Genomic DNA, 13,365 nt, shown 5'->3' with positions numbered 1-13,365 from the left:
TCAGTATCTGGCCTCTTCCCTTCACCTCTACCCTGTCCCTGAGCTTCCTCCTCTCTTCCCTAAACTTCTGTTGTCCTGCTGACCATTATGCCCTTTTAGGATGCTTCCTTCTCTCCTCCTCTTCATCTACATTCTATTCTCCTCTATTCTACCACCAACCTCACCATCTCTCCCTCCTCTTCAGTCACCTGTATGAATGTTAAACCTCTTGTAGCCTTACCTACTCACCCTAGGCTCCTTTTTGCTTTGTCACCATGGTTCTGCCCTTCTGCCCAGACTCTTAAGTTCTTCCTGAACTTTTGTCCTTTCCATTTTTCTGTCCTCCTCTTCATCCCCCGATGTTTGCCCGAGTCTTCTGCCCTGCTCCCTCACCTTCCTCATCCTGCTTCTTAGTTTCCCTCCTACTATCCTCTCCAGGTGTTGCTCTCTCCATCTTACTCTTAGGCTGAGTGTGTGACCTCCCTCCTCAGGCATCTAGAACCCTTGAGTCCTCACTTCTCTTCTCTACCTTTCTATGTCTGTATACCCTCTCCCCTCCCTGGAGTCCTGTCACTCCCTATTTTTACCCTCCACATTGAAGTCCCTACCCTACACAGCATCCTCCTGCCCAGCTCTTAGCTCTCCTTGGATTCTCTATCATCCCCTAATGTCCTTCATCTTTTCCTGGGCTTTCGGTCCCCACCAGCTTCCTACCCTCACTCTGTGCCTGTTGACTTCCTTCCAGACTCCCACCTTCCCCTTTAGCCTCAGGTCCTTCTTCATGTCCTTCTCTATAAACTTCTATTTCCTCCCAATCTCTTGACCAGTATCTGCCTCCTGCTCTGTAACTAATGTTCTTAGATACCCTCACAGCTTCCTGTTCGCCTGCCTCATCATCCTCATCCTTCCTTCTCTCAGTCCCATGCCTTCCCCTAAGGGGCTTATTCTCCTTCCCTCCAATCCTCTCCCCTGCCTTCCTCTGTCTCTCAGCACCTGCTCTCACTCTGATTCCTTCCCTCTGCCTGGCCTTCCTGTCTTTCTCCAGGTCTTCTCTCCTCAGATCCATCCTTCTGCTCTCATCTACCCACCCATCTTACTCCTGACATCTCTGCTCCTTATTCCTTCTCCATGATCATCTTGCACTCCTCATCCCTAGGCCTTTCTTTAGTCTACAAACATACCATATGCCATGGGCTTTGTCCTCATCTGCAGCTATCTACCCTGAGCCAGTGTGTGTGTGTGTGTGTGTGTGTGTGTGTGTGTGTGTGTGTGTGTGTGTGAATGTGTGTGCCTTCCCCTCTGTGATTATCCCCAACTGTGGTGCCTTTCACCCTGCCATCCTGCCCTCTATCAACCTCTTAACCACTTTCAGAAACAGGCCCACCTCCAGGACTCTTTCTCTCCTCTGTATACTGAGTTCTCCCCCCTACACACACACACACACACACACACACACACACACACACACACACACACACACACACACACATTCTAGTGCCTAGCTCCACATTTTCTGACTATCTTTTGAGCATCTTGCTTTCTCCTCCACTTCCTATCCTAAAGTGAAACATCTTCAGTGTCCTACCCACCCTTTGAGGCTCCATGTTGCTGTCCTTGTTCTATAATTCCAGCTCTCACCAGGAACCTCCCCTTCTCCTCTAGCCCCTTGTCTTTCTCTGGATTATAACAATCCTTATCTCCTCCCTTACCCTGTCTTGCCTCTAGCTTTCTGCTCCTCTTCCCCAGATTTCTGCCCTCCCCAAGCCTTCTATCTTCCCCTAACCTTCCATTGTCCTTTAGCCATCTATTTCATTCCTGATTTCATCCTGAGCTCCCAGCCCCCCTCCTCAGCCTTCTGGGTCCCCCAGACCCTTACAGTGCCCCAAGCCTCTGTCCATATTTCACCTTTCTCTCACGTCTGCTACCTTCTCCAGCTTCTGCTCTCCTTTACACTCCTCTCCCCACTCCCACACTTTCTCAGACCCCACCCCAACTCCTGCAGTATTCCTTAGCTTCCTGCATACTTCTTAGGCCTTCTGCCCTCCACAATCCCCTCCTTCCCTCTGGCCATAATTTCTTCCTCAATAGACTTACACCGTGTAACATCATAACCTCCTATTAACCTTCTGCCCTCCTCACCTACCATCTGCCCTTCCCCCACCCACTGGCAGTCCTCACCAGCCTGATGCCTTGCTTTCTCCTTCCTCCCAAGTCTCCTTCCCTACCTAGTCTTCTGCCTCTCGCATCCTTCCTCGTTCTGCCCTCCTCTCCATGTGTCCTTCTCTCCAGCCTTCTCCTCTCCAGCCTCTTGGCCCCTTCCTCCTGAAGTCTCCCCATCCCTTCCCAGCTCCCAGCTGTCCTTTCAGCCTATGCCTCTGTCTCAGCCTTCTTTCTGCCTTCACTCAGCCCTGCTCTTCGTCCCCAACCCAGCCTCATACCCTCCACGACACTGCCTTCCTCATCATGGGCTGTCCTCATGTGCCCCCACCATTCTCTTCAGTCTGCTATGTTCCTTCTCAGCCCCCCGCCATGTTCCCTATCCTTCTGCCCTAGCCCAGATACCCATTCCCCCCTCCAGCCTGTTGTTAACCCCAAATCCTTCTGTCCTCCCCAGTCTTATGAACCCACCTGTTTCTTGTCCAGCTTACCTTTTCTCTGTCTTCTGTGTTGCCCATCAGACACCACCTTCCCTTAACAGTATGGCCGTCGGTCCTGACCCTCTTCCCTCCCTAGCATATGTCCCTTAGCTCTGCCTGCCTTTTTCTCAGCCTCCTACAGCCTCTGAGCCAGCTGCTCAGTCTAACAAATTCATAGGGTCTTCTGACCCTTCTGACCTGGCTCGGGTACTGTATTCCTGATTCTTTGGCTCTCTTCCTCAGTCTCCCAACCTTCCTCTGTGTCTCCGGCCCTTCTTCTAAACCTTCTGTTCTCCCCCAGCTACCTGTCTCATCTCTGACTTCCCCTACCTGCCTCTCTAGCTTTCAGGCCCACTCTATGACCCTCCTGCCCTCCTCACAGTACAACCTTTTCTTGAGCCTCCTGCCCTTTTTTAGAGTCTTCCACATGGCCCATCCTCCGATCATTCCCCACTCTACCATCCCCCAGCCTGTTGTCACCCTTCCCAGAATCCTACAACCCCTGAGCTTCCTACCTTCTACACCACTCTTCTGCTCACCTCCCCAGCCTTCAGCCATTCCTACCTGAACTCCTAGTGTCCCCACGAGACTCCTGAGTATCTGCTCAGCTTTTTGTCTTTCTCCTGAACCCTCTATGATTCCCAAGGTCTACAGTACCCCCACTGGAGCCTCCTGTACTGCTGTACAGCACCCAGGAGTCTCCTGTCCTGCTCCTGAAGCTTCTACCCTACCACAAAAACTTCCTGACTTTCTCTAGTCTCCCACAATGCATGTGAGCCTCATGTCACCTTTCCTGCCCTCCTGGGTGCCCTTTTCCTAGTCCCCACAAGGGTGTCTCTCGCATTCTTGCTGTCTGACCTCCCCCAGCCTGAGCCTCCTGCCCTCTTGCTAAGCCCCACTTCACCTCAGCCCTAGGGGTCCTGGCTTCTCTGGTAACCCCTCAGAATGGAGTTCTGAGAGAACAGAGGTAAAGTCATGAGAGAAAAGCAGGCATCCAGCTCCAGCTTGTGGCAGGTGGTTCATTTTGTCATGAGTTCTTCGCATGCTCCCAGCCAGACAGCAGTAAGGACTTTACCACCTACCTGCTCCTGCAGACGGATCTCTGGGCTGCACAGAGTGGCCTGCAGAACGTTCTTGCATTTCCCCTTTCTCTTCAGGCTCAATTTGAATTAAACACATTGAGTCCAGACCCTGGAATGAAAGAGAAGCCTCAACTTCAGCTTCTTTCTCTGAACACTGGATGAGAACAACTGGAACATCCTGGGCCTGGCTCTACTGTTGCCCACTTGGTGTGGGGGGAGCAGAGGGTGGTGGTTCTGTCAACGGTGGTCTAGGAGGAGGCTCTGAAGCTGCAGTTTCCCTGATCAGCTCTCTGGATGGCCCCTGCTGGGCTTGGACAGTGCTGTCTTGCACCTCACCCACTTCCCCACACTACGTACGGTATGGCACCTGAGAAAAACAGGAGGCATCCAGGCAGTATTTGGTGTACTGAACTCGAAGATTTTCTTTTAACTTTAAGAGACAACAACATGTGGCAACATCAGAAACGGCATCTCTGACCAGACAGTGCTGGCAGCGCAGAGTTCATCACACATGGAAATGTATGGCCATCCAGGTCCAGTCTCTGAGCTGATTGAAGCTCTTCTGCTTGCAGTACAGACTGCAAGGAGATAAAGTGCATCACGACCCCATCACACACTGTGGAGGAAGAAAAGTAGCCAAGGGGGCGGGGAAAACAGAGGCTCACAGACTACTCAGGGCTAGAATTGGACAAGAACACAAAGCAGAGTCCTAGTTCTACCCGCATCTACTGGCCCAGAGTCCAGTCCATTGCCAGTGCCTCCGACCTCACACCATAGCCCATGCCTGGACATGAGCAGGGAGGGGCTTCCTGGAGCAGGAAGTCTAAGAAGGCAGGGCCTCCATCTCCATACTCATTTCTCCCAGTAGGTCAAGGTCCTTATTCGACAGGAAGCCCAGTATACCTGTGAAGCTCCTCCTCAATCGTGCAATCTGCAGTGTAAACACGTTCACAGACATGTATTTATACACACACAAAGCGCTCAGTGAAACTTGGCAGAACAGAGTATCAATCCTGAACTGTGGGAAACAGCAGGGGGCATGTAGTAGCCACCATTCAGTCTGTGTACCTGAAACGAGAGATATGGAGATCTTCCTCTGGGTCCTTGACTCTTAGTGGGCACCCAGGCCACGCTGTCCCTGGGGCCACCTAGCGTCTTGGAGGTTTCCATCCTGAGAACCGGATACATGGACCTTGAGCTATCGCTGCCAGAAGAACTGAGGGAAATAGGAGATGGGTGTCCCTTCGGTCATTCCTGGTCATTTGGGCACCCCACCCAAAGCCCCCTGTACTGTCCTAACCGCATCAGTATGATATCGCATGTGATTCCAGGGATGGAGCCCTAAGGCTGAGAACACAGAGATGGGGTGGTGCCAAAGCTCTCAACATCTTCACTTTTCTGGTAGCAGCCCGATCCTAGGAACCACAATGCCATCATCACCAGCTCAGAGGTCTGCAGCACAGAACTGCTCAGGAGCCCATGGTAAGCTCTAGAGAGGTGGGACATTTGGCTCTGTTGAGAGTAAATGGCTTACCAGGGGGTTGAGATTCTATTACTAGGTCCTCCACCACAGCTATTCCTGTCTTCAACATGACTTTCCATAGCACACTCCAAGGAAAGGCAGATGCCCAGCTTCCCTAACCAACGGTCTCTCTTTCTCCCTAGGTGCCCTGGCAACTCTCTACTCCCCCCCCCCCCCACAACACCGACCTTCCAGGTCGTGAAGAAGACTGCAGAAGGGGTGGGGGAATGAAGGTCCAGGGCAGGCTGAGCCCCCCCCCCTTCTGTGTGTAACAAGAGCAAACCAAGCCCGGTACTTGAGCACCATTGTGTTCATGAGATAAGGGAATATGTCTCCCTCACAGTGTTGCTGGGAGATATCAGTGCCCGAGGTACACTGGCAACTTTTCTATGGCTGGGCCAGAAAGCCTGAGCAACCCCACCATTCTCTAGGCCTCTACCAGAAAGGCCCTTCCTCTTCTAGGCAGGTTCTTCACTCAGCTACTCCCCGGGCTGCTCAGGAACAGAGGCAGGCATCTCTACATAGGGATCCATCTTGAAATGATGACAGAAGGGAGACATCACCCAGAAGACCAAGGCTTGAAAAAAAAGCCTTCAGAGTTGGCTTCCTGTGCACTCTGCTTCTCCACCCTATCCCGACAGCAGATGCTTGCTGCTGGAATCCTTCCCACTTCCCCAGATCCTGTGGCACACAGCTGCCAGGCTGCTCATGGCTGGAAGATGGGCTTCTGGGTCTCACCAGTGTCATCGCAGGTGCTGCTGGACAGACAGGGAGGATGGGAGAAGCAGGCTGTGGGGGAAAGAGACGATTGTAACCAATATTTCCTGTTCTTTCCTGTCTGCAGATGCAGAGAGCCTCAGGAATGCCCCAGACTGGGTTAGGGGAGCAACAGGGAGAGCAGGGGGAGCAGGCTGAGGACTGTCCCCTGCCCCATCTCCAAGAGTGCAGGAGGCAGTCTGGAGAAGGGCTGCACAGAGCTGCAGAGACTAACCTTGGGCCTGCATGCAAAGAAGGGGACAGACCTGAGGTTTGGTTCAGAAAAGAACTGTCCATTTTATCTGACCACCTGACATAGGGAGACCTTTGGACAAATATTTCCTCTTCTAGCACCTTCCTGGGGGCTCACTGGCCCAATTCACTCTGTCATTCGGGGTTCAGGTTACATCTTAGGAGGCTTCTACAAAAAAAGAGGGGGGGTAGAGAGAGAGAGAGAGAACTTGAGGCCTGGAAGATGGGAGGGGCTCCCTGTCTGTGTGTTGGTGATGAGCTGACCCTCCAAGATGTCATAGCCACCCAATACCCTATCATGGGACCACCACCAGAGACACGGGATAGCCTTGCCTACCTTTTCAGTTTCCAAGCTTGGCTACGCAGCAGGTGTGCCATGGCGTATTCCCTATTTCCACAAACGAGTTATACCCACCAGACCCCATTTCAACCTGTTCGTGCCTACCTTCCTGCACAGGGCCTGGTAAATCCTGCGGTAGCACCCCCTCTTTCGGGTTTTCCCTCTTTCTGGTCAATCGGAGGCAACAGGTTTGCCAGACTCTGATGATTCTCTGGATGCCGCGGAAAATGACTAGGCTGTTAAGTTTTTTTGTTTTGTTTTGTTTTTTGTTTTATGTGGTATGGGATGCAGTACTGTGGCCCTCCGCGGAGGCCTAAAATGGAGGGACCCAGGCAGTTCCGTCTGCACCCCCCCCCGCGGTCTCTAGGCACTGAGCGGCCCCACGGTCCTTCATGCGTGGCGCGGGGGTGGCGTGGGTGGCGCTCTCCACCAGTGGCCGCCGTTGTGGCTGGCGATGGCTCACTCGATCCGCACCTGCAGGCGGACGTTGAGCATCTCCGAGGCCACCATATAAAAGTAGGGGAAGTTTACACACAGCCGCCAGGCCAGGTCGAAAAAGGTGAGCAGCGTGCGCGTGAGCCCCTTGGAGAAAGCGCTGTAGGGGCCGCGCATCGCCGCCCAACGCGACAATCGCATTGCCAGGCCGAATAGGGCCGCAGCCGCAGCTGCAGCTGACAGGGCCGCAGTCACCGCCATCGGCCTGGCTCACTCTCTCACCTGCCACAAAGCCAGCCCAGGGCGTCACCTGGAACCATCCCACGCTGTAGGCAGCTGTGCCCTCGGGCTCCCGGGTCCCTGCAGCACCCAGTGCTCCACCTACCACCCTGCAGCCTCAGTTGCTTCTGGCCTTCCCGCCAGACCCGCCGCTTCTAGGCTCCGCCCCCTCGCCGCAGGCTCTGGGATGATTGAGATGGAGACCCTGCAGCAGGCTCACAAACTAGCCTCAGAGGTGGGTTAAATGCCTAGCCCCCCTGCACTCTGAGACCAAGGCCTGGACAAGCTGGTTTAGGGACCCCGCCTCTCGTTCCTAATGGCAAGGTCTCTGTTGAGCCCAGGCCCCCTCACTAGACCACTGTGATCCAGCCCCACACAGTATGAGTTCATCTTCACCTCCTTCCTGGTTGCTCAGTGCTTATTCCTGAGGACCAAGTGAATTAGAAAGTGCTAGTGCCAGAGTTGGCTCCTCTGAATCCCCTAGGATAATGGAAGTGTAGTAGGTTTCAACCACTTTGCTAATGTTGTACAGAAACCATATCCAGAAGCCCCTGCCTATGCACACCTTCATCCTTCTTCCCCAGTTTCCTCAGGATTATGTGGCCAACCAAAACCACGCACCTTTCTTGAATTCAAATAGAACTGTAACTGTACCATGGAGTGCTACGAAACCTATATTCAAGTATTATTTTCTATTATATTTACTGGTGCTGTGTATTTCTGTTTGCAAATTCCAACATAGCCCGTGGATTTCTAAGAATGCCCCCTTTAAACTGTTTATCCTGGTAACTAAGCAACTTTGTCTTGAATTTACATTTGCTCCTTGTTTATGACCCCTGACACAGTAGTGTGCTTAAATGCCCTTATTTTTTTCACCTGGCTTTATGATATGTAAACTAAACTAAACCAAGCTAGACCAAATACAATGAAAGCCCTACCTATTTAATGAAGCAAGAAATCCTCAGGCTTCTGTATGATTATAAATTTAAAAGCAGTCACCTTATTGCCTTTTAAGATTTTACAAGGAAGTTATACCTGAGTATTCCTCTCAAAATGCCTGTTCACCATCACGTCCCTTCCTGAACAACTGCTTGCGGGGACCAGAACATTCACATATATTTGGATCATTGTCCTTTTTTCTTGGTCGAGATTTTTGTTGTTGTTGTTTTGCTTTTTAAGGGAAACCTGAAACATTAAAGAGATAGTACAGCAGGACAGATCCACCATCCACGCTCCTGTCTGTTCCAAAACACATCATGACTACAGTCTTTGAGAATTAAGGGTAAATATGGACAGTCATGGGAAAAAAAGATTAGAATTTGTGAAAAACGGATCTGCCCTTAAAATGTCAAAATAATAATGTCCTTCTTTGAAGAAAATATTAAAGTGAGTAAAAAATAAGGATGAGTATAATGGACTTTCTTCTGGGTTTTTAAAAGTTTATTTATTTTATGTATGTGCATAGGTGCACACCTGTGTGCGTTTATCATGCATCAGGCATGTGCCTAGTGCCAATGAGGCATGCTGATGGAGGCCAGAGGATGTGAATGCACTGATGTGGGTTCTTGGAATCAAACCTGGGTCCTCATGAAGATCAGTAAGCATTCTTAACTGCTGAACTTTTTCTCCAGCCCCCTTAATGTGTTTTCAAAATTAAATTTGAGAGTGAAAAACCTCAAAAAGTAAATGCCAGCTAATGTAATGCTCTCCTTCTGCAGCTAAAATACTTAGAAATGTATTTTTAAAAAGAGGTTAAACAGACCTAAAAAGAGTGATACTTCTAGATTGCTGGGAACGATTTAAAATGCCAATGTTAGCAGAGTGCGAGAAGTTAATATGTAGATTGTAATACCTGTAGCGGACACTGAAATTGACTATATTAAATGCATTATACAGCAGTACAGATAAATAACAATGAAAATTTAGAAGTATTCATGTAATCCACAGTAGGGGAAGAAAATAGGAAAAGGAGAAAGAAACAGAATTAAGAGACAAAGATACATTAATATGTCTTAGTTAAATCCTATCAATACTCATTTAAATTTTGTTTTTGAGACAGGGTCTCACTGTGCAGTCCTGGCTGACCTGCAATTATCTATGAGAACCAGGCTGCTCTCAAACGAGGAAAAATGCCCCTGTCTCCTGAGTGCTAGGATAAAAGGTGTACCCCCACCGTGCTCTAAACAGATCAATTAGAAGACCGAGATTATCAGAGTAGATTAAAAACTCATTTCAAAATGTTTTAAGTAACTTGAAATATTTACTTAACACAGCATAGTTAACAATTAGCCAAGAAATTGAAAAAATATGAAGTATTCAACAATTCATGAAGGGATAAACAGTGTGTGGTTCCCATATACCATAAAATATTCAGTTATTAAAAAAACAAACACGAGTATAGCAGGTGGTCATTAAATAAGGACAAGTACAATAAAATTTCAATAAACAAATCTTTAGAAAATCCACCCCAACTAGAATAAAACATCAAATATTTTTCAAAAATGTTATGCTTCAAAGAAAACAGACAAGCTTTGCAGTCACATTGTGTCCCATGAATTTTTAACCCCACTGGCCCAATGCTTCACTGCCCTATTCTGCCCAACAATTTAGGAGTGGTTGTTTAGTAAAATTCAGTTTGCCCTAAGGCTGGAGCTTCAAGGGAAAGCAAAGCAAACACCTGCAGAGCTTACAGGCAGAAAACACACATGCTTCAGTTAGATTAAATTTGTGGTAGAAAGGGACTTGTCGCTAAATAAAAAAAAAAAGTATTTTACTTCTCAAGGGTATAATGAAAGGAACAGTAATGAAAGCCAGTGATAACTCTAAAAGAGCTTTGTTTATGATGGACCTTATAGTCTGTCTTCCAAGATTCAACCAAATCAAATAAACCAAGCCTAGTAACATTAAAAGCAATAGCCTCAACCAATGTATGATTCAATTCCCTTATAGTTCATATTCTATTTTCTCTTTCTCAGACCTTACAAACACTGATTTGTATTTCAATAGGATTTATTTATTATAGAACTTTCTTTATACACTAAAAATTAAATCATAAGGGAACATGTGATTAATACACTGCTCCATTTTTAAAAATCATTATACATCCAAGCATGCCGGAAAATACTTTTAACCTCAGTATTCAGGAAGCGGAGGCAGACAGAACTTGGTGAATTCCAGGCCAAGAGGGTGGTCTATACAGACTGTCTTAAAAAATAAAAATAAAAAATAGTTTTTAGATGGTTTTGACTGCTGTGGCCCATCATCACTGCTTTCTATCTGTACAATAACTGCTCTTCCCTTAATTTGCAATTTTAAGAGAGCAGTTATGAATGGAAAACTGTATATTATGTCCTGTTGTTACACATTTTTTCTTATCATGGAGAAGTGGTTAATGATAAAGAACTGCTCTCTTTTCCCTTCATTTCCTTTCTCAGTAAGAGGGTGTCCGTTTGTTGCCCAAATGCCAAATTTGTATTTTTGATACCCTTACTGCCAAACCTAATGACCTGAGTTCAATCCCAAGGACCCTCATGGTGGGAGAAAATCAGCTTCTGCAGGTTAGGTCATCCTCTGACCTCCACAGGCACGCAGTGTGCACACACATATGTGCATGCAGATGCACTAAATAAATGGATAAATAAAGTTTAAAAGAATGAAGAAATATCAGATTGAGAGCTCATGATACCTTGCTTACATTTATCTCCTTGGTGTTAAAAAAATGAACCCTGGCAGAACCCCTACAAAACTCCCTATGAAATTGTCTGTGATGTAAGCAGCTACGGCGCCTGTTAGGCCACTCGTCAAAGTGCCCCCCAAAACCCACAGGACAGGACTTCTGGCAGCAATTGTAAGCGTGAGCACCAAGCACTCAGGGGTAACATGATTTTTTTAAATTACTATTTATTCATGTATGTGTGTGTGTGCGTGAGCGCAAGGATATATATATATATATATATATATATATATATACACATATATGTATGTATGTATAGTAGTGAAATCATCAGAGCATGCGATCACCCTACATTTAGCTTTCTGAGAAACAGTCCAAGGGGAAGGAGAGTTGCTTTAGCTGCTGTGCCATTTAAACAAGCTCAGTCACAATACGTGAGCACTGTAACTGCTTTACAACCTGCCAGCACTTGCTATTGCTCACCTTTTGAAAAATCATAAACACTAATGTAGATATGATACAGCCATCAGTGTAGTTAAGTTTTTTGTTTGTTTGGGGTTTTTTGTTTTGGTGCTTTGTTTTGTTTTCGTTTGGGGGTTTCTGTTTTTTGAAACAAGGTTTCTCTGTGTAACAGCCCTTAGTGTCCTGGAACTCACTCTGTAGACCAGGCTGGCCTCAAACTCACAGAGATCCTCCTGCCTCTACCTCTTGAGTGCTGGGATTAAAAGTGTGCACCACCACCACCTGGAGCTTTATTAATTTTTATGGCTGACTATGTTAGACACACATGGCATATATGGAATGAAAAAAATATATATTTATATACAGAAAACTCAGGCCACATAGTGGTGATGCAGCTCTTGAATTCAAGCAGTAGGGAGACAGAGACAGGTGGATCTCTGCGTTCATGGCCAGCCTGGTCTACAGCGTTCCGGGACAGCCAGGGCTCCACAGAAAATCCTTTCTCAAAAACAAACAAACAAACAAAAATACAAAAGAAGGAAAAGAAGAAAACCCGGCAATACACATTTAACTCAGTTTAGTGGCAAGTTCCTTAGCCACAGATGTGGGACCCAGAAAGGCAGAGCTCACTGTGTCACTTACTGTAAATGGTCCTCAGAACCTCCACCAGCTTAACCTCTCAAGTCAATTTGTGTTAAAGGCAGTGGTGGTACATGTCTTCCTGTTCCTGTGGACCAGCTGCCCCCACCTGGCCTTCCTCTTGAGGATGCAATAGGGGACCCCCATCTTGTGACATCAGGAAGGCAGGAAGAGCACCAGCTCTCTGGTGGTTCTGTGTAATCTAACCTGGAGTTGTAGGTGAGCGTGAGCAGAAGGGTAACTGTTTGATAGTCTGGTTAATTCCAATAGGCAATTTTTGGACACTTATAAAAGAGAACCCTAACCCCATAAAGGCTCCCTCTATCAAGATATCTCTTTCTTTCTTCTCCTTCTCTGTCCCTCCCCCAACTCAACCATCCAGTTCCCTCATGCTCTCCTCCCTTGCCCTTCCCTCTCTCCCCAAGCTCCCAATTTACTCAGGAGATCTTATCTATTTCCCCTTCCCAGGTGCATCTGTGCATCTTTCTCTTAGGGTCTTCTTTGTTACCTAGTTTCTCAGGGGTTGTGGAATGTAACCTGGTTATCCTTTTCCTCATTCCAGAGATTTTTTTTTTAGTTCCATCCATATTATGGGGTTAGGGAGAAACCTGGTGCTAGGGAAATTCCCAGGAATCCACAAGGATGATTCCAGCTGAGACTCCCAGCAATAGTGGAGAGGGTTCCTGAACTGTCTTTTCCCTGTAATCAGATTGATGACTCCCTTATCATCCTAGAGCCTTCATCCAGCAACTGATGGAAGCAGATGCAGAGATCCACAGCTAAGCACTGAGTCCAGCTCTTGGAGCTGAATGGAAGAGAGGGAGGAGAGATTATATGAGCAAAGGGCTCAAGATCATGATGGGGAAACCCACAGAGACAGCTGACCTGAGCTCATTGCCTCTGAATTGACAGTTGGGGAACCCTAACAGCATGGGACTGAACTGGGCCCTCTGAATGTCAATGACAGTCCTGTGGCTTGGGTGGTCTCTGGGGCCACTAACAGTGGGAACAAAATTTATCCCTAGTGCATGAACTGGGTTTTTGGAGCCCATTCCCTATGGAGGGATACCTTGCTCAGCCTAGATACAGGGGGAGGGGTTTGATCCTGCCTCAATGGCTGTGGAGGACTTTGTTGACTCCCCATGGGAGGCCTCACCCTTTCTGAGGAGTGGATGGGGGTTGGGTGGGGGGGAGGAAAGTAAGGGGAGCAAGAGGAGGGGAGGGAGAGGGAAGTATGGTTGGTGTGTAAAATGAAAAAAAAAATAAATTAAAAACAAGAAATAGAAAGTGCTAGTAATTACAAAGGCAGT

General features: G+C 47.8%; 1 protein-coding gene across 1 annotated transcript in view; it reads right to left on the bottom strand.

Moving 5' to 3' along the window:
- Positions 1-7,421, bottom strand: part of LOC121437384 (small integral membrane protein 10-like protein 2A) — a 41,189-nt gene extending 33,768 nt beyond the window's left edge. The window contains exons 1-2 of the mRNA XM_041637269.1: positions 6,673-7,421; positions 3,698-6,396 (exon numbers count right to left, since the gene is read on the bottom strand). Coding sequence (XP_041493203.1) covers positions 7,027-7,263 — 237 coding nt within the window. The 5' untranslated portion in view covers positions 7,264-7,421 and the 3' untranslated portion in view covers positions 3,698-6,396; positions 6,673-7,026. The remainder of the gene's footprint in view (positions 1-3,697; positions 6,397-6,672) is intronic.
- Between the last annotated feature and the right edge of the window lie 5,944 nt (positions 7,422-13,365).

The sequence above is a fragment of the Microtus oregoni genome, unplaced genomic scaffold, assembly GCF_018167655.1.
Source record: "Microtus oregoni isolate MIOR12 unplaced genomic scaffold, Mior012 000052F_003, whole genome shotgun sequence".
NCBI classification, from domain to species: Eukaryota; Metazoa; Chordata; class Mammalia; order Rodentia; family Cricetidae; genus Microtus; species Microtus oregoni.
Note: the sequence above shows the minus strand (reverse complement) of the source record. Positions and strands in the feature narration are given on the sequence as shown.